This window comes from Poecilia reticulata, linkage group LG17, assembly GCF_000633615.1.
Source record: "Poecilia reticulata strain Guanapo linkage group LG17, Guppy_female_1.0+MT, whole genome shotgun sequence".
Classification (NCBI taxonomy): Eukaryota; Metazoa; Chordata; class Actinopteri; order Cyprinodontiformes; family Poeciliidae; genus Poecilia; species Poecilia reticulata.
In genome coordinates this window covers 7066037-7088613 of record NC_024347.1, presented here as the reverse complement: position 1 = coordinate 7088613, position 22577 = coordinate 7066037, and the positions used below count along the sequence as shown (strand labels likewise).

The 22577-nt window shown below is 38.0% G+C and overlaps 1 protein-coding gene across 1 annotated transcript; it reads left to right on the top strand.

The window, feature by feature from the left end:
* Positions 1 to 8236: 8236 nt before the first annotated feature.
* Positions 8237 to 16119, top strand: plvapa (plasmalemma vesicle associated protein a). The gene is made up of 6 exons (XM_008433424.2): positions 8237 to 8869; positions 11162 to 11222; positions 11368 to 12089; positions 13211 to 13979; positions 14479 to 14533; positions 14812 to 16119. Exons 1-6 carry the CDS (start codon positions 8474 to 8476, stop codon positions 14843 to 14845), a joined length of 2037 nt encoding a protein of 678 aa, XP_008431646.1. The 5' UTR covers positions 8237 to 8473; the 3' UTR covers positions 14846 to 16119.
* Positions 16120 to 22577: the final 6458 nt, after the last annotated feature.

Sequence of the window (22577 nt, the reverse complement as noted above, 5' to 3'; positions counted from 1 at the left end):
TGGACGAGGAAAACCAATATGTTTTCACCAAGAAGTTGCTCTTTCACATGCTAAGAAAAAACAAATCTAAAGCTGTTGAAGCAAAACAATCACTCGACACTAAAACATGCAGGGGAAACATTCTTTGCAGAAATCATAAATGAAAACGTGAACAATGCTCCAGCCTTATTTGCAACAGCTGACAGGCTCACAAACCTGATCTCCACTCTAACACGGCCTGCAGGGATTTTACCAACTTCAATGAAGAGAAAATATAGAAATAATAGAGGTAAAAAAAATATCTGACATCTATACCTTATCTAATATCAATTCTGTTCCCAAACATTAAAAATGCAGAAAAAAATGATGCTTAGAAGAAACTATAAATCAACGAAGCTGAAGTTTCTACTTTCCTTAACAAAGTCCTGCCTGTCATTGCATCTGATATGATTATGAATCCCTCTCATCTTATTGTTAGTTTTGAACCATAACAAATGAAACATTGACCAACTAATTGGTGTGTATTGATGATTTTAATGATGGCACTGAACAAAATGTAATATTTGTTACTGATTTCTCAACTGACTGGTTGCATGATTATTTTTTTGACTTTGTATTTTGGTGTTTTTATGATGTGAAGCACTTTGAACTGCCTTGTTGCTGAAATGTGATAAATGTGATTGATTTATTGATTGACTGAAGCAAGTGCACCAGTGAAGATGTTTCTTGCTTTTAAACGGAGAGCCTGGGATTGTGGGATGTGCACATAAACAGCTGAACAGTCTGCCAGTTGAAGCTGCAGTTGCCATAGCAACCACCAGAGACTCCAGGAAGTGTGGTTCCCAGTCCTCACATTACCAAACTAATGATCAGGAATCCTCGTAGTAGCTGGTAAGATACACTATGAATTCTTAGATGAACGTTATAAACTGATTCATTTCAGGAGTGATAAAAAGAAAAGAAATTCTGGGGCATTCCAGAGTTTAAAAGGATTTAATGTCAATGGAAAAAACAAAAAAAGTCAAGCTTTTGCTACTCATAACTCAAAGACACGGAGCAGTTAATCCTTCATGCTTAGTGTCCTTAGGGTCTCATTTTGTGTAAGAAGTCAGGACTCTCGTACCACGACAAGAAAAATGCCTTGATATTCCTTCTGCTACATCAGCAACTTCGTTTTGAAGTAACAGAATTGTTTCTAGATAAGAGCAAAAAAAAAAAAAAAACAATATGACAAAATCTTACCTCCCTAAGTACTGGTAAAACCAATAAGTAGAGGACAAATTAGAACCGGTTTGGTGCTCAGTGATGAAGATAACGTCAATGATTGATTACACTGATTCACAGCTCATGGTGTTTGTTCTTTTTTAAGTTAAATGATTAATCCAAAGATGTGCTGAAACCTTTAAATTTGAAATGAATTCAGGAGATAAACAAATTCAAACTGAAGGCAGACTTCTGATGGCCTATGGGATTATTTATTTAAATGTAAATGGCTTATTGCAGCTCATCAATGCTACTTTGCTTTGCAAATTAACATAGAAAAATAAGAATGCTACTCTTTACCTCATCACTAAGAGAGGTTGTTGTGAGACTGCTGCAGCCCTGAAACCCAGAAACTCATCAACAAATGAATAAAAGCATCAGCACATCATGTGTCGTCGCTGTCTGGGCTCAACTACATCTCAAACTAGAAGGCCATAAATCATTGAATGTTTAAAAAAAAATGTTTTCATGCATTTCTTGATTTAGTTCTGTTCAAGTCATCCATGATAAATGTGCAGCTGGCTTCAACAGCTCTACTTGAATAATTCACAGATACCGACTGTTTGTGGGATTCAGTCATCAAATATTGACGACACGAGAAACAGATTCAATTAAACGGCAAAAAGGATTCAAAAGTAAAAATTCTGCATACAGCTGTTTATCTTGTCAGCCATGTGCTGGAACGTTCTCACCGGCTCAGTCATTCACTTGTGGTTGTAGTAGTTTTTATTTCCACCAGGTGGCAGTGCGGTCCATGTCAAAACGTGTCTGATTGGTGACCAGTGTTGGGATCTCCCTCCGGTCAGCACACATCCTCACTAAAACCAAAGGAAATCTCCAGCCTGCTCTAAACTTTGGGAGGTTCTACAGCTTTATTCTAGGAACAAAAAGTGGTACAAATGATCAGACTTGGAGATTATTTAATTTGTTTAAAAATGACTAAGAAGTCCAAATAACACTGAACATTCAACAAAAAAACAGGAAAAAAACAGTAAAACAGTAAAACATGAATAGTAGTGAGAGTGTTGAAAACATTTGTGTTCAGTTTCTTCTGTTGTCCGGTAGCTTGGAGAAATCTCTCTTCATATCAGTTTGTTTCAGCTGCAGGAAGTTGGCAAGATGTCCTTTGCCAACATTTTAACAGAATTACATAACCTGGCTCTCTACTCAACATATTGTTGTTAACCTTCCTGCAGTCTTTGCAGAGGCTGTCATAAAAACCAATAGAGATTTCTCAAAAATTCAACACAAGAAATATGCTAATTTATAATAACCTGTAATCATTGATTTTATAACCCAATATTATTTATGTTTGTTCCTTCCAACAGATTTTATACTTATAAAAACCTTTGGAAGATGTTAGAAGTGAGTGAAGTAGCCCGGATCTACTTACTGATCAGACTCGTATACCCCTGGCTGTCCATCCATTCATTCATCGGGTGAGAGGCAAGGTCACCAAGGACAGGTTGCCAGGGCAACACAGACTTGATCAGGATGCTTCGCTCAGTGCAGAGTTTGCACTGCTCAGCAAACTCTGCACTGGTGGAAAGCTGAATCTTACTGGACTTACTGGACACACATGTTCATCCTAGAACCTTTTTACCACTGAACCTCCATGAACTTCTTTCTGAATGATGATGGCTGCAGGCCTTCTTTTATTTTTTAGCTTCAAACATTGCTGACAAAAATTGGCAATGAAACCAAGTCAGTGGACAATTTATTATGTACAGTTCAGCCACTTAAAAATGTAAATAGTGAACCCAATCACATGTCAGCAGCTCGATGTATGTAAGCATCTAGGCAGCTTCTGTCTCTTTTTCTTTTAAGTTGAAAGTGAGGATCAGAACGGGAAAGGAAAGGAAGTTCTGTGACTTTGAAGTTGGCCTGGTTGTTGGGCTCTCTCATAGTCACCAGTCTACTACTGAGCACAGCTTCATCTCTCATTATCACCATTCTCATATGAATTATGCAGGCTTTTTCTGAGATTGTAAATACAGTCAAAATGGATCTTTGGAAACGTTTAAGCTCTTAGAACTCACAGCTCATAACTCTGACCTTTCAAGCATTTGGCTTTGTGTTACCATTAAAAGTTATGACCATTTCTGTATGTCTGACAGCTACAAAATGACACTCCAGATCAAACTCTTTGAAAAATTGTGCATTAACTGGATCTTGTACTTCTCAGTGATTGCTACTGTTTCTAGTTAGTTTTCTTCTTGTGCAGGTGGAGAAGCAGACTTCTAGAGTGTTATCTTGCATAAACCCTCCTCTTATATACTTCCTTCTCTTTTAACTTTCTCCCCAGCTTTATCATTTCTTTTCATCTCTGTGTGCATTTGAAATATACCCAAAGGAGAAGACGTGTAAAAAAAATAAATAAATAAAAACCGAGTGAAACTCTTCATGGTTTCTGGGTACTCGACGTTTCAGGCTCTGCAGAGCGTCACGCAGCAGACACAAAGCTACTGGTGCCTGGGAATCTAGTTACTAACAAACACAGAAACAGTTGAGCTCTTATTAATAGGCTCATCTGGCTCCTTGACAAAATAAACTAAGCATCACAGCGATGGCGGAGACATGTAGTTCAGCGTTGGTAAACAGCCTTACGCTGACAGGAAACCCTCCCAGTAAACACACTTCACTTTTCTTTGTGCTCTCATGCCCTCCACTGACAAGACAATAGAGCTCTGGCTCCTAATCACCTCCACGCTGTGATTTCCAAACTGTAAACTGTACATTGTGTAAAAAGCAGGACCTGAGTGGGAGCAGATGCTCCACACCTCACCGTGTGGGAGTGATACAGATTTGGCTTGTTTATGTTGTCTCAAGTGTTTCTATTCTCACAAACAGCTGGATCAAAGTTCAGCTCTTGTTTCCAGTAAAGGGATCTTCGTCAGAGATCGTTAACAGAGTGATAAAAATCTGACCACTTAGGAGACACTTCGTAGGAAACAGGACTGACATCCCTTTGTCTTCACCCTGTGTCCAGCCTACTTCCTCAGGAAATATTATTTTTTTACTTGGCCTTCCAAGAAACAAACCCTTTTATTGCACTTCTAAAGTAATTCTGCGTTGTTTGATTTTACTTTATGTCCTTGTGTGACATATTTTTGGATTCATGTTTTTTCATTACCAGACTTTATGAGCTCATTCTATTCTTAAATGTGTCCTTCCTTCTCCAAAACCCTTCAAAAAAAATTGCTTCCATTCTCCTAAAGTCGTTGCTGGTGGTGACTTATTCAAACCTCCTCATGTTACGGTAACGTCAGCAGGTTGTTCAGTTTGTCTGAGTGGAATCATGTTCTGTTAGCATCCACCTTATTTCTAAGATCCATACTTTGCAGCAGGTTGGTGCCTATGATTCAGGTCAGTTGGGGAGAGTTGGGATACTGCTGATGCCTGTACAGCCCTAAAATCTGTCACAGTGTGACACTTAAGTAATTTTAGTGATAAATCATGGTTCCATACATCTTTGGAATGTCCATGAGAAAATGTCCAGCACCAGGTGTCAGCTTGGACGTTAAAAATCTTCTACAGTTTTGTCCTGATCATCTTGGTCCTCAGTGTTTTAGCTGGTAGAACTTGTTTGAAACTGTTCAACATTTGAACATAAGTTGTTATAAATTCAATATTTCCCCATGTGGGATCTCTGGTCTGTGACTCTACAAATGAATCTCTGGTCTTATTACAGTTGAGTGACTGAAATGATCCATACATACAGGCCAAGGAACTATCACTACCCAAGTAAAGTTTAATTTTGAATTTTGAAAATTACAAAACCTGAAATTCACTGGCAGCACAGAGGAAAAGTTGGTGGCAGTTGGTTTATAGTGGGTCCAAGAATGTCAGTGGTTCGAACTCCAGCCTGGGGTCTTTCTGCATGGAGTTTGTAGTTTCATACATAAATGAGTAAGTGAATAAATGAATGCTTGATGCAAATATAAGTTACATTGTCTGCACCTAAAAATATTAGTGCTGTATGCAAAAGAATGGCTTTGCCTTCATTCCTCATAGCTCTAATTTGGTCAAAGCTAATGCTGCGGCCCGTTTATTGATAAAATTCAGAGGTTTTGACATTTAAAGCAGTGAAAATCGACAGGAGTGACCTCTGACCTTTTTAATTCCGATTTGGAAAGTTGGAAATCTTCAAACAACTCTTACTGCAACATGCTGTGCTGTTGATGTGAGTTCACAAAACTCACATCAAGTTCATTTCTGGTGCAGAAATGAACTTTTATTAAATGAGTCACACAGAAATGATTCCTGTTTCTGGGAGATTCTGATCAAAACAATAAAAATAAAAAAAAGATACAGATGAACACTAAACACGCTAAAAATAGTATTTTATAGTTATAAACTTAGTGAAGCCCAACCCAGCATGATGGAACAATGAGCATTATCACATCTGTCAGCTGGTGTTTCATTAAACTATTATGGATTCATTAAAAGGATATCAGTGCTGTCAAATCCCACCTTTAAATAAGAAACAGTCACAATCTACTAAAACATTTCATCATTTTGACGAGGCTTGATTGTCAGATTAAAAGTGCAGTTTGAAATAGACATCCTAAAGCATACCTTTTATTTAGCCCCGCATTTCTGTATGAAAAATGTTTTATTATTGATTTAATGTGTTTACTGGAAGTGGAAAATCATCATAATTAACAGAAGTAAAGGCTTTCAAACATACAGCTGTGTGTATTAAATCTAGATGATGTCTTTCACTTAGTGATGAAGTTCCAGAAATAAATGAATTTTTTTTATAATATTCTAATTAGCTGAATGAGTCTTTGTAATCAAACCACTGTTTTTTTTAAATAACTACCTGTAAGTTATTTATTACAACAATTACTTCCTGTCAAACTGACTTTCTTCATATTTTTTAAAATATGTCAAAATTATGGGAAAGATAAACTTGTTGTTGTTACAGGCATGTTTGCTTCTGATTATTCTAGATGAAAACAACATCAGCATCATTACGCAGACGGCTTTTCTTCCTGTCCCCAACGTACTTTACAGATTTTATATAAAGATACATCGGAAATATCACGTTTCTTCAGCTTATTTATTTCTGTCTCTCATCGGCCAAATGTTTTTTTTGTCACCGCGGGCAGCTTTGGCACCAGTGGTTCCTCCATGATTAGTTTCTTCCTCTCCAGATCAGATCTGCCATCTGAAGAACGCATGGCAGGAAAAGTGGCGACTGCTACAATGAAACAATTGCTCTGCACTCTGGATGGTGTCGGTGCATGTTTGCCACAGAGGAAAGTGGATTGACGTCAAAATGTTGACAAGAGACTCAGATCATCAAAGATGTTGCGGGGGGAGAATTCCAGTAGAACAACACAAGGCTTTGTCCTTCCCTCATGCTGCGCACCGGAAAACGCTCTTCATGATCCCATAAATATCTTTTTGACAGCTTTATGGAGAGACTCCACATATTCAGCGTGGTGCAGTGTTCAACTGTTGAAACTAGAAACTTACACTTTTTTCCCTCTTTTTTTCTGTCTGAAGTTAAATCAGACCAAACTTGGCTTGTTTCGGGTCAGTTAGAATTACCAAAATCATTTCGATTTGCCAATCGCCACAATAGTGAGAGAAAGAATATGTGAGAGATTTATTTGTTAATATCTTCAAAATTTACCTTAATATTACTTTAAAATATAGGGGTCATTTTGATATCACTTTATGCGAAGGGATGTTCATAAGACTGACATGGCACCTGCTATGAACATAAAGAAGTCTTTATGAATGTTTATGACTGTTGTTTAGAAGTATCATTTGGTAAATAATGACACTTTTATTGCAATTTTGCTTTAAAATTTGCATTAAAATCAGATAAAAATGTAATTGTCTCATTAAAGTGTCATTATTTACCAAATAATTTAGCTGCCATATGCAAACGCTGCATAATACTGAATTTGAACAAATTCATATGAATCTTTTGAGATTGCAGTCATTTTGGGATGGTTGAAATAGTTTTTCTTCAGACCAAAAAAAAAAATCAACTCCATATTTAATCATAGTGGGCCCCGATGGGTGGGCTCCTCTGCGGTCTGTATAAATAACGGTCAGACTGGACAAACAGCTCCCTCTTTTTCTTCAGCAAAAGATAGCACTGTGTTAAGAGCAAAGATGTTTTCTAGCGGTGCCCGTTGTGTCCATTGAAGGGCACCGGATCTGCGAGGGATGCCCCAGTACGCCAACCTCGCCCTAACGCCACCCAGTAGGTGGATGTGGAGAAAGTTTTTTTTCAGTGCTTCGCTGCGCGCGTGAGTTAAACCCACTAGCCTTAAAGGGCGAAGTCTATCGAAATAGAACATCTTATAAGTTTGACACTTTATGATGAACAGAAGATGTTCATCTTGTGTTGAGGATGCTCAGCATAATCTCGTGAAGATTTTCTTCATCTATCTTCAACACTTTATGTTGAGTAGAAGATGTTCTTCATCTTGTGTTGAACATCTCGTGTAATTATGACACAACAAAAGAGCTGATGATAAATTGTAAATCAAGAAGCTACATTTTGTTTTGTTGTGTTAGGAGAGACAGAAAAGTTGCAAATTGTTGACCTTTTGTTCTTTCAGTATAATTCATTCAGAAGTCATAACTTCGCATTTATATAATTACAATAAACCTTTACTGTGTAAAAGAAAATTGCTAAAACACTTGGTTTGTGGTAACAAAAAAAGTGTAATACTGTTGATTGTCTTTTTGTATCGTATAACAAAAATGCATCATACAAAATGAATTAAATTGAGTTGAATTGATAAATAACAGTTTGTTTCATCATACAAAATAGATTTTGGATTTAAAATTAAATTAATTTGCTTTCTTTGGGGGCTTTTGTTAGGGTGGGTCATTTTTGACCCGTAGGATGAGGGGAGTAAACAGAATGTTAGGATCGCATGAAGGTGAAAGCAGCCAATAGGAGGAGGAGGCTGAAGCTGGCTCCACTTCCCCTGAAGGAAAATGGGTAGACAGAGGGGTTTATAAACTCCTGCGCATGTTTTAGCCTGATGCACAACCGATCGTTGTTTTCAGTGCTGCAGTGAGGAAACAGCTGACCTACATGTCCCGGGAAACTGGCTTGCTGTGAAACGAGTCTGCTATGTTAAAACTGCAAGTTGCAGCAGGTTATCTTCCTACTTAGAGAAAGACTTTACCAGAACTCTACTGACAGCTCATTGTAATCTCAACTCTTGGGCAGCTTTGTAACTTATTGACAGCTATGTACAGCGGCGGCTATTCCCAGGTCAACAAGTTCAGTCCAGAGGCTCAGAAGAAGATGCAGTACCGCTCGAAGGGCAAGAGTTGTGGCTACTATATGCGCATCGTCTTCTTCTTCTCGTCTCTCATCCAGTCTCTCATCATAGTCAGCCTTGTGCTGTTTCTGATCTATGGGAACACGCAGGTCTCTGCCTCTTCGACTCCCGACCAGGACCTGGAGAAGAGGTTCAGTCAAATCTCCATTGAAAACGTCGCCCTGCAGAAACTGAAGAAGAACCTCACCAACCTCCTGAACGCCACCCTCACTGAAAAGGCTAAGAACGACTATGACCTGGCTCAGCTGAAGAGTTTAGTCAATAGGTCCATCGATATTTTCAAGTTCCAGACCATGGACATGGTAAGAAAAAGAGAGAACACATTGTTAACTCAAACATTTTGGTGTAAAATGCTTTAAAAAAAATGTTTCTACAAAAACCTGAACATACAGAAAGCAATGCATTTTGGGTTATATTCAGAGTAAGATGTATTTCTCAAAAGCTTGTGGAGGACAATTGTTGAGGAATTGACATTTCCGTCTTATTAAAGCGTCTTACAATAAATATCCAATACCACTCATGCCTTTTATCAGCCAGCAGTACCCTGAGGGCTTTGGGAGAGTTTGGCAAAAATACCATTTTCCTTTCCTGCATTAGGGTTTTTGAATAATTTACAGTATTTTATAAAATCAAAACATCAATTTTAGGATGTAGTAAATGCAGTAAATGTAGGATGTTGTATGTCCAATCATTTGTTTTACTGTCTGTGTATTAGTCTTGGTTTTATTTCTGCCTGTTGTCTTGGCCAGGGCTCGCTTGTAAGACTTCTGATCACAGTGGGACTTCCTGGTTAAACAACAATAATAATAATAATAATAATAATAATAATAATAATAATAATAATAATAATAATAATAATAATAATAATAATAATAATAATAATAATAANATAATAATAATAATAATAATAATAATAATAATAATAATAATAATAATAATAATAATAATAATAATAATAATAATAATAATAATAATTCACGTATACTTTTAAGGCATTTGGCACACATAGGAATTTTGGGCTGAGGTAGGAAGGCGGTGGGGTTTCCCACATGCCATGTCCAGCCCTGGTTAAATGCATCTTACGTTCTATTGTGAGCTGATTTCACATGTAGATTGTTCCCCCGTTTGTCAGACTGACTACTGTAGTTTATTGGTTGATGTATTTATTTTCTTGTCAGCTCCACTGAAAGCTGTTTTTTATAGAGTTTAAATATACACACTAAGGAAACAGAAGGTGTTCCAAAATTAGGAACGTTAGAGGCATATCCACACATCTATGCACAAACAACAACATAAAAGTGGAAATGCATTTATTTTCCATGTTTCTGTAGGTGTTTGTGTGTGTTACTCAGTATTGTGTTAAACACAGCCTTGTTTAGGGCTGTGTGTAATATTCAGCTTATTCAACAAAAAAGTTGAATATTTTTTGTTGTGTTGTTTGTAGAAGAGAAGATAGAAAAAGTTTTATTCACAAGATCAGATCCGGTGTGCAAAAAAAATGATGTGAATGCCTTCCATCATTCTTTGAAATGGCCTTAAATATGTCCTAATTTTCTTGAGTCAAATCTACCATCCTGAGCTTGAAGATTTCCTTTCTGCTGATTTTTACAAATCAGTGGCTTTCACTTTAATGTAAAAAAATTAATTAGTTTTAATAGAATTTATGGTATAAATGGCTTTTATCAACTTTTGTTCCTCTCTTTTTTTCAAACAATGTTTGTGTTAAATTTTATGCTAAATTGATTCCTATTATTGAATTAATTTTAAATTAACTTTAAGTGCATTGCAATGTATTATACATGTGTTACATGTATTTACAGTTTGTAAATACATGTAGTGTTTGTAGTGTTGAACAGTTGGTCACACTTTATTTGAAGTGTTGTGCATAAGATTGACATGACACTGTCATAAGCACGACATAACGGTCATGAACACGAAGGACTCTTTAAGAACGTTTATGACTGTTGTCATGAAGATCATTCGGTAAATAATGACACTTTTAATGCGAAGTTGCTTTAAAAGTTGCATTAAAAGTCCATTAAAAGTGGGAACTTTGCATTAAAGTGTCATTATTTACCAAATAATTCAAAGATGGTACTTTTAATGGACTTTTATGGCACCTTTGCATTAAAAGTATCATTATTTACTGAATGACCTTTTGACAACAGTCATTCATGAAGACTCTTTCATGTTCATAACAGGTGTTATGTCATAATTATGACAGTGTCCTGTCAGTCTTATGCACAACCTTTCAAACAAAGTATTACCGAACATGGGGTCTGGGATTCCTTTTTTTCACTTTGACAACTCCTCAGGACCTGATTTTATTTGTATTAAGGTGAAATTTCAAATCCTGTCTGTTTTGTGAATGTTTAAGTTCAACAAAATCACCTTTGTGACATTAAACTGTGACATTAAAGAAACATGTTCAACTTTGACTGAAACATTTTGAAAAAAGTGCAGCAACATATTTCAGGCCACAAGAATCTCAAGAAAAGAAGAAGAAAAAAAATATGTCAACATCCTGATTATATTTCAATGACAATCCTTCACAGACTGAGAGACTAATGTTTTTTTTCTTACTGTTTAAACAGAAACATTGTGAAATGGAGGTGATGAAATGCAGAATGACATGTATGGCAACCCGCCCTATGAGTAAGTATAAAACTTATTCAAACTCAAAATGTTTTACTCAAACCCAAAACACAAAAATACCATTCAATGTCACTCTAATCTCTGTAATATCTGTATGTATTTGAAACAGTAGCTGCCTTTATTCACTGATATTTTGTGTTTAAAGCTGTCCAGCCTCCTGGGGACTGTAACTGTGGGCTGCTGACTGAGCAAATGAAAATTAGACTTCAGTTTTTGGATTCCAACTTTACTGCAACAATGAGGTCAATGAATCTGGAAAGGGAGCAGATAGCTAAAGAGAGGGACAACCAGCTCCTGGAAGCTATCCTTCTCAGGAAAGAAAAATCCATTCTGGAAAAAGAGCTGGACATCTTCAAGCAAAACTCTAAGAAAGAGTTTTCCCAGTTGCTGGCTCCTGTCTCCAACGTTTCTAAGGCTTTCCTGGAGAAGATCGAATCTCTGTTCCCTAGGCACATCGCGTTCCAGCTCACCTGTGCAAAACAGAAGGAGCACCTGGAGCAGATCCACACCAACTGCACCAGCCTGTCCCGTGACGTGGAGAACAAGCTGCAGCACTATCTGAACGTGGTTGGAGAGCAGGTGTCAGACATGCAGATCGAGAATACCCGTCTAAAGGCAGAGAACTGGAGGCTGTCTGAGGACTATCGAGAACTCACCAAAAATCGCACGGGCATTATGGAGCAGCACAAACGCAGCAGAGAAGAGCTTCAGCGCAAACACGATCAGGAGAAGGAGAGACTGCTGATGGACAAGATGAAGCTGACTAACGAAAATAATCTCCATCTTCAGAAACTGAAGTACAAAGACTTAGTTATGGATGACCTGAAAGGCAAATTAATGCAACTCAACACAACATGCATGGCCAGGGTAAGAATGACCACTGAGGAGTCTTTTAGGTTCCTCCTGACTTTACACAAAATACAGTGAAGAACACAAATCATTTCAAAATATAATCTCTACAATGGATTATTTTATTGACTACATTCAAAACCCAGAGCAGAGATTGATGTAAATAATTACAAGGAACATTTACACAATGTCCCTTTAGCTATATTCTATCTCCATCCAATTGTCGTCCAAATTCTGAGCAAACTTTTGAAATGTTGTAAAAAAAAAAAAAAGGAAAAAAAGAAAGAAAGAAGATGCAAATTAAGCTTGCTTCCATCAGCTGGTTTGGAGTGAATCAATCAGGCTACGCAAAGTTATTTAATCAGATCTTAATGCTACGCATGACTCTAGTGAACAGGAAGTAAAGGTTGGAAACTATTCTAAACAAGTGCAAAAAAATCAAAGTCATCTGAGAATCCAAGACAATGTAGGAAGACAATGACCAGCGTAGCTTAGTTTCATGCTAATCATGATGTTGTAGAATTGACTTTTCAGATTTATTAAAATAATGATCAAACACGGCCAGATTCTGGAACTGCTACTAACCTCAGATTCTGTGCTTTGGTTACGGGATGATGAGGAAGTGGAGATAGATCTATGATAAAAAAAAAAAAAACACCATGGGTGCCACATTTCACCCATGGTAAAATGTGGCAGGACCAACAGGCCCAATTCTGGGGCAGCACCATGGATGCAGACACACGAGTGGATGGGTTCATTCACTACACCAGAACTTATTCTGTAAATGTGTTTCTATCTCCACTTTAGGGCACAAACTCCTTTTTTCAGAAAAGCCTAAAGCCACCTCAAACGACCATGAAAATGTTTTAGCGAAATAGAGGAAGTTATTTCAAATTTTGCAACCTTTTCTATTGCAATACTTTAAAAAAAAGTTGATAGAATCATGGCTTCTGTTGGATTTTCAGACCGGTGAATGATCACAGTGAACGATCACAGATATGAATATACGGGGAGCAGAGGGAGCTGAAGGACTCCATGTTTGGTGAAACAGAGAGCTGAACCTGGTTGCCATTATTGCTGTCCCTGCATTGTTTTGATGGGAACTCACATGTTCATTCGCTGCTGTCTTTTTATTTCAGAATGCATTTGGTGGTTACCTAGGAGGGGGCCCGGGCTCACCATCGAGCATACAGAACCTATTCGGGACTGGCTTGTCAGACGGTGGTGGTTCCAGCTATTCCCTTTCCAGTTCTTCCAGTTTAGGTCAAAGTAGAACAGGAACAGCTGGGTCAAGTTCAGGGCAGAGTAGTCCTGGGTCAGGACTCAATAGGGCTGGATCCACAGGAGCAGGCTCAGCAAGTTCAACCCTCTCATCCTATGGGTCAAGGTCAAGCCTCAGTAACACTGGGTCAACATTTAATCAGCCGGGATCAGCTGGAACAGGCTCAATAAGTTCAATACTCCAGCAATCCAGGTCAAACCCAGGCCTGAGCACTGGTTCAGGAATTAATAGACCCTCAGGCCCAGGATTGTTTGGGTCAACTCTTGGCTCAAGCGGGACACAACCAGACAAACCAGCAGAGAGTGGGAGAAGCCTGCCATCCTTTGGGTCGTCAGTTGGGCCTTTGGGATCCAGACTAAACCAAGGTTCGGCTGGGACAGGTTTAAGCAATCCAGCTTCAGGGGGGAAAAGCTCAGCAGGCTACGGGTTGGCATCGTCATCTGTGTCGAGTGGGTCTGGCAGCTCAGCAGGTAAAGTCAGCTGGCTTGATTTTGGTCTTGGGAGCAGCAACTCAGGGCAAAGTAAAACAGAAAGTGTGCCAGGGAAACCACCTACTGGAAGTGGGAATGTTGGAACCGGGTCTGTGTTTGGTGGAGGAAGAACAAGCGGACAGGCGGGTGGTTCAGGTAAGACCAACCCCCCAAAATGTTATGTTTTAGTTATATCTGTTCATTTTGTGATCCATTTTCAGGAGTATTTTATATGTAAACATTTTAGATGTTCAGAAGAACAGTTCCTCTGATGGTCTCCGAGGCAACAGTCTTCAGAGTCACATTCTGATTTTTAACCCAACCTTCTCGGGTTCTGAAACTGGGTGTAATCAGAAATTCATCCCATTTTATTTTATTTTTTTCAGTAGTTTTAAACCCGGCTCTAACTTCCTGAGATAGAATCTACATGTAAATAAGGATGAATTCCCCTCTTTCCATAACCCTTCCTTGTATTAATTAAGTCCAAATTATAAATAATACCATTGGTCCCTTCAAAACCATTACTATTTGGAATACACAGATGATTTACAACATGTTCTATTCACACTTTAACATCACAATGCTCATAACAACCTGGAGCGTTTATGTTTGATGATAATCACAAATCATTTTTCCTTCTCTGTTTGACCATTAGTTGTTGCCAAGCACATCCAGGACCTGCAACGCTTCATCAACCCTCCTGCCCCACAGTGAGTATCAGCATTCTGTCACAAAGGGGGTCAATTTAACTGACTTTAGCTGACTTTTCATTATTTATTTAAGGAGTTTTGGGGAATATAGTGAGTGTAAAAAAAAAGAAAACAAATCATAAATAAAATGTATTCTTTAAATAAACATGAGATGGTACAGTGTCACCTACTTTGTGAAGATGGACCAGGCATGTTAACATGAGAGCCTGACCCTCTTCCTCCTCACATCAACAACAACAACCACTAATTCACTTTTTCTCTTTGTGTTTTCCTCTCAGGGAGAAGCAAGATCTATCCAGAATGTTGGGTTAAACCAATGGAAATATACATGGAGATGAAGTAAATATTTACATGAGAAAGTTCGTGGAAGGAATTTACCACAGGGATTATGCAGGTTTCTCATTCTGAGCTCATCTACAATGACTAGCAAAATGTTCTTTAATATTTCCCACATTTTTAGTCATGTAATAATCACAAACCTCTATGTATTTTATATTTTGTTGGGCCGTCATGTGATAGAGCAACACAAAGTTGAGATTGTTTTGGAGCGGAAGGAAAATGATGCATGGTTTTTAATTTGTTCTCCAAATAAAAATCTGAAAACATGAATTCATTTAGTATTCATCCCCTTTGGACCGATGAACCATCTTTCTCTGCCATTACAGGCATACCGGTCTTTTTGGGTTTATCGCTGTCAGTTTCTTCACATCTTGTCACTGAGATTACCGGCAGCTCCTCTAATTAAAACAGATTCTGTATGGTTGAACATCTGTAGACACTGTGGTCTAAATGGGCAAGGAATGCTTAATTTTTCTTTCTTTGCTTTTAGAGTTTAGGTGCTTGGGTGCAGTGGCAGACAAGTTAAACAAAAATATGTAGATACTTTTTATTTCTTTTTTTTTTTTTGCATATCTTCAACATTATAATGAGAAACCTTTAAGTAAAGGGATACAACCCTGTCATTTCAACTAGCATCCAGTCAAAGTCCTGATTCGCTGTATAAGAAAACAGCAACAAGCAGCTTCATCATGTAAAAGTTTCTCTGATATGATGTTATATGCAAGCCGTCATCCCATTCTGCAGTCCATTTACTAGTTAAAGTGCTTTTGAAAGCAATTAATTACAGTTAATTTAAGGTCATCCTAGTAAAGGAGGCAGAATGCATTGGACACCACATTTCTCAGATTTCTATTTGTTAATGATTTCATTTTAAAAACCATGTAACATTCCCCTTTATTTCATATTTATCCTCTAATTTTTGTGGATATCTCGCATAGAACTGTGTTGAAAACCTTAAGACATATGAACACTTTTGCAAGGCACTGTGTTGAATATAAAAACGTAGAATGTACAATACATAGTTTCTCAGTTATGTCTTTAATATGCATCTACTGAAATTTATTTGAAAGCTGCTTAGCTCTTTCACTGTGAAAATTGTGCCACACATTATATTCAACAAATCTTTGTACTTTTACTCGACAAAATGTCAGTATCCTGCACTCTTTTTCTGTTGTTTCCAATTACATTGTTAAAGAGACAAAACCAACCAAGTGTTGAACATTATTAAACTTCTGCTTCAGACCTCATGTGGCTATTAATTTGAAATATTTATACATACTTCCCGTTTAGGTCGTGTCTTTAACAGCAAACCGGTGGTTGCCCTTTCCCCACCCGAGCACCTGAGCCTCCAGATGTCTATCTGTCTGTCAGAACAAAAGCATGCCTTTGTAAACAAAGCTATTTAAACTATTACCCCACTCAGACCTGGAAATCACTGTTTGTCCCTTTTTGCGTCACCTATTGTGTAGCTAATTGTCTGCAAAGTGACTCCGTGGCCCCTGCTGCCACGGTTACTGGCAGCGAGGTTTAATCCTTCCACTGTGTTTATGTTTACCTGCCAACCTGTCAGCAGACAGAGGCAGACGGATGAGGGGAACCTTTGCTCGCAGTGTCGTGTACGTGCAGGCTTCAAAAACAGCTACACAGTTCTTCTCTGCCTAAAGATCTGGTTCCTATCGCCCAGATGGAGGCGCTAAACGACTCTCAGGTTGTTCAGAAATGAAAGGCAGCTGACGTTTGTCATATTTTACTCATTCGATATTTGATTGTCATGTTTTGTGTGGACTTTACATTAAATATAAGGGAGGTTTTTTTGTTTGTTTTTTTGATTATGAGGACATCATTCTATCAGCCCTAATTATGATCACAAAGCCCATAACCTTTGCATTAAAAAAAAGGAGGTAGATGAACAGACAAACATCCTGTTGGTTGCACCAAAGCCCGTTTCTATAGTTGTCCGTCCGTATGAGGACAGCTCTGCCCTGTCCAAAGGATATCCTTTGTTTAGAAGAAACAGTTTTGTGCACATTTGGGATGTGCAGCTTGTTGCAGGAGTAGCTGTGAGGATAATAAAGGTCGACTGGGTGGATGCTTTGGGAGTCATCTTATTAAAGACTCAGATAAAAGATGCATTCAGATAATTTCCGCTGTCACCATGATGCTCATCTGAGTAAGCATACTTCCTGTCGGCTTATCTCAGGATCCCAGACAGCTCTTCACATGTCAGCATTCTCTGTGGATGAACAGCAAGGATTATGAGTAATTATTGTTTTAATCCAGCACGGAACAATAAGTGAAAGAAGTACATAAATGCTAACTTATCAGTTTGAGTCAAATTTTTAGTTATGTTTACAAACTAGTAATGATGCAACCTATGAATCAAAAAAAAATAAGGAAAACATTAGGGCTGAAACGATTCATCGGATTAATCTTGATTAATCGAGTATTGACATAATCGTCAAGGAATTTAGTAATCGATTCATTGTTAGCTGGAGTAAACATACAACAAAAAGGCCATTTGCTGAAAAAACAACACACTGAAATCAAACCTAAACTGTACAAAAGTGTGTACATTTTGCTTTTTACATTAAAAAAAACAACTTTATCACTAAGTTCTACTTAGAGCTCATTAAGAGGCGTAATTTAACTTAATCAAATTCTGTAAAAAAAAAAAAAAACAATCTCCAATTCAGCAGCTTCTCCTGTCCAATTGTGAATTGGTAAAACCAAAACTGATGACCAGATCAGCCATACTGATGTTAAGTCATTCAGAAAGAGCTGAGCTATTCACATGTTGATGCTGGAAGAATGTATTAATTTAAAAAGAAAAAAAGGAGGAGGATTTATAGCTGCAGATGCATTCTTTGGTACAAATGACCACTAAAGACAAGCATTCACTAAATATATTTTTAGGCAATAAAATGTTTATTTTCTTATTTAAGAAAGGATTTGTATTTGCATATTTTAATGAATTTTTGATATTGTAAAGTTTTATTGAAGAATCTGCAGAATGTGCCGATTTCCTTTATTCAATTAAATTGATTAATCGATTACTAAACTAATTGTCAGTTGCAGCCCCTAGAAAACAACTTCTGAATATGATTGATTTTAGATTATAGATAACGGCACCAAATGGCCTGAATCACAATTATTCAGTATTAGGAATTAGTTTTTCTTTGTCTTAAAGTGGCAGTCTCTTTATGGGGGTAACCAGTGTGGGTTTCTGTAAGAGTAAATGGTCTTCTGAAGGATTTGGGGATGTTGAGCCCAAGGCACTGATGAAGAGTCGGGTCCATTGTGCAGCAGTCTGCCTGGCCGCCACCCTCCTCTTCCTTTGGCAGGATATTGAACGGATGGTTATGATTACGACCTCCTTCCTAATCTGGGGTTGAAGGACTGCTGCCTCTTTTTCAGAGGCTCCAAATGTTCACATGTTATTTGGACTTCTAATTGCATTTCCTCACTGCTGGGACTCTCACAATCATGCCGATGTCCAGTCCAATAGATGAGGGTGGAAGATAGTGCTGGAGACCACTAACGATGGACAAGCTGTGGATGGGTGGGGTTGAGAGTAACCATGACCTCCACCATGACCTCTACAGACGAAGCTGTTCTCAAAGAGAAAAACAAAGAGCAAATTAGCTGCTTCAAGAGACATTTGATTTTCATAGTTTCAGCTTCTTTTAGCCAAGAAGCTGAAACCTCAGCTAACATCATTAGGTCATCATAACAAACTACAGCAACCCTTCCAGATGTCAATGATACACCAACAGGAGTTATTCACTGGAGGTTATGAACAGAAAAACGTTCTGAATGTTGAACAAATCACAGCATCAGTATAATCAGATTAATCAGGTCCTGGGAATTAAATGCATCAATGATTCTTAGTAGGTGTGATCACTTCGATAAATGCAGACACTTCTACAGTTTGCTGGTTTGTAACAATGAGGAAGCATATCAGGAAAGACGTTAGGGAAGCTGCTTATGAATTGTTAAAGCAACATTTTAGGTTCATCATTCAAAAATACAAATGATGAATTTGTTCATGGGCTGCACAGTGGCGCAGTTGGTAGAGCTGTTGCCTTGCAGCAAGAAGGTTCTGGGTTTGATTCCCCGCCCTGGAGTTTGCATGTTCTCCCTCTGCATGCGTGGATTTTCTCCGGGTACTCCGGTTTCCTCCCACAGTCCAAAAACATGACTGTCGGGTTAACTGGCCTCTCCAAATTGCCCCTAGGTGTGAGTGTGTGTGTGCATGGTTGTGTGTCCTGTGTGTCTCTGTGTTGCCCTGTGACTGACTGGCGACCTGTCCAGAGTGTTCCCTGCCTCTCGCACGGAACGTTAGCTGGAGATAGGCACCAGGAACCCTCCCTATCCCACTAGGGACAAGGGTGTAAAGAAAATGGATGGACGGAATTTGTTCATGCCTTGGAGGCATGAACCTCGACTTCCAAATGGAGCAAGACGTCTACAAGACGAAAAGCGGCGGTATTTACATCATTAACCTTAACCATTAACCATTAATGTTTTCATTCCCCTTATGAAAAGGTCATGAGTTTGAATTACTGAATTATATCCATCCATCCATCCATCCATCCATCCATCCATCCATCCATCCATCCATCCATCCATCCATCCATCCATCCATCCATCCATCCATCCATCCATCNATCCATCCATCCATCCATCCATCCATCCATCCATCCATCCATCCATCCATCCATCCATTTTCTTACACCCTTGTCCCTCAGTGGGGTCGGGAGGGTTGCTGGTGCCCATCTCCAGYTAACGTTCTGGGCGAGAGGTGGGATACACCCTGGACAGGTCGCCAGTCTGTCACAGTACTGAATTATATATGTATTGAAAAATGTTGAAACGATTGCCCATGTCTTCAAATCTGATATTTTTGTTGAGCAGAAGCACAAACAAATGTCATTCAATGACCTTGACTTTGTGAAGCTCCAGGCTTGATAAATCTACTCAAAACACATGATTTTCTTCTAATGAACACGAAGTGTAGGAACTTTGTTATGTTTGGAGGCGTTGGCTTCGAAAGACTCAAGTCAAAAACGAAATAAAACAAAGATGTCAAGCTGTTCTTACTGGAGTCAGAAGGATCATCAAGCAGCACCATGGAGACCTGTTACAGAGTAAACCTGGCAGAGATCTGAAGACCCTGGATAGAAAACTAGAGAAAAAAGTGTCAAAAGGCCACAGAACAACTGCCAAGATGCTAATGAATGAGTTAACCAGGTGGGAAATTGGAGATCTGCAGGAAACTGCAAGGCTGCAGAAAAACAAAAAAACTTTCCAACCAGACAGGAGTGTGAGGAAAAAACCATCCATCCTGGAGGTGAGCTCTTTGGTCCAATAAGATTAGCATGAAAACATTGCTGAAGACAGAGGCTGATGTAGCATCAATAAAAATAATAATAATAAAGACTTTAGATAGCTATTCACAAAGATCCTTGTATTTCACAGACTGCTCTAGAATCCATCCAAAACACAATGTTTTATTTATTTTTAATAAATCTGTTGTTGGTTATAAAACCAACATTAAGCATTTGTTTGTTATGCAAACGAAACCATTATATAAAGTGAGTGTTAAATAACATGCAAATTGTTTATTCAATAAAAATATTGAAACTAAGGAACAAGATTTCTTAGATAGAATTTCAAAATTCTATTTGTTATATTTGAAGCTTGAAAGAGGTTGTTGCCGATTAACTAATAAAAGTTGTTTGTCTTAAGATCAAGTGATAGGAATAACACAAGGAAGTTTCATTTCTAAAGTAAAACTATATGTACTACTTTAAAACTAATGAGAATTTCAGAAGTAAAACAATGTGGACAAGAAGTTGAAAAAATGCTAAACTGCAAATCAATTCAAAACACTTTAAAAGACAAAAATTATGAGGTCTTACATACCAGTGTAAACAATTAGAATGATGTTTGCTATTTATATTGAAAGTTAATGTACTTTACAGAGCAATTAAAAAAATATTTTATATCTATGGAGAAAGAGTTGGTTTTATGCAAGATTTTTTCTTCTTGTTCTCCAGAAGAAGGAAAAAATAATATGAAAAAAATAATTGTCTTTAGAGAGAAGTGAACTTTAGAGAGAAGTGGGAGTTATGATGGGAGTTTCCTCATCATAACTCCCACAAAATGCTAATGTCCTATTGGAAAATCATATCTACAGCAGTTTCCTGTACAGATAATAAAATATGATTTGTCAGAGGTTGAGACTCACTCACCAGTTTTTTGGTATGGAATTATTTCAAATCATCTATTTTACTCTTCCTTCTGATAAGCTCTCACAATAGTCTTACGCATGAATTAGTCTATTGTATAATGTGAAACTCCCTTCTTTGACTTTTACTGTCTTCTTTGTACTTGTTTGTCTTTTTAGGAAGAACTGAAACTTGTCATGCACTTTGACCTCAGACGCACAGTATTGTTTGTGCTCTGACGTATGTCTTTTTCTGAATCAGGGATCAGGGTTTCCAGTATAATCAGATTTATCCAGCACCGTAGCTATGTGTTGGCTCTCTGGACGGCTTTGACAGGTTGCAGTTTCCTCATATATGGTCATTTTATGGAGGTAATTTCACTGATGTGACGAGCTGCTTTACTTTAGCAGGAATGAAACCAGTGTGCCTTAATAATGTGGTTGAGACGCCATCAAGCTTTCCTGAAAGAATTAAGAAATAAACCACTCACCCTTGCCATCTAGTGGCCATAGCTGTATGTTGCTATAACAGTGGCTTTTCAACAACATGATGGAAATGTGGAGAAATGTTTCATTGTAGTTTACTTTCACATTTTAGATGCATGTGACATGTATATGTATGCAATCCATCTTTAATATGTACATGTGCCTTTACATGACCAGTTCACAGGACGCAGTGCATGATTAAACAGTGTGAATATGATGATAATTACAGACATTCTATGCTGCCTGAAAGGACCAGATGTTGAAGAGGCTTATGGCATCGTCAGCTATGCCTATAATGTTCAGATACACTGTAAAAGAAAAATAATTTATTCAATTTACAGTATTTATTTTATTTATTGACCATCTTTATTTATACGGTCAAATTCTGGCAACCACAGCTGCTGGTATTTTTCTGTAAATTAGAGATGTTTTTATTTATTTATTTTACAGTGTAACTAAAACATTGTTTCATTATCATTTACATTTATGTTGAGGTCTGCTAAAGTGAAATGAATTCCATTGCGTCCACAAGTTTTTTTGTGTGTACACAACCTCTGAACATTTCTTAATCAATCAGAAATGCAGTAGGTTTTTAAGGCTCTTTAAGATCCACCCCAGCTTTTAATCTGTCCTGCTCCCATCTTTATCTATTCCCAATATTCTTCCCTGCCACACTCTCCTCACTGTCCATTCTTCCATGTGATCCATAAACCGTCTGTTACTTTTTCTCATCTCTGATAGTATAACCATCTGCCAACCAATCCATGCACAAGTGTAGCAGTGTGATGTTATTACACTAGATTGTCAAGTGATAAGCTATTCCTGTAGGAACTCGTATGAGCACTGGCAGCTTTTATTTTGAAAAGACGGCAGATCCATTGCAAAACAGCAATGGATCCATCCATCCATCCATTTTCTTCCGCTTATCTGGGGTCAGGTCGCGGGGGCAGCAGCTTCAGAAGGGAGGCCCAGACTTCCCTCTCCCCAGCC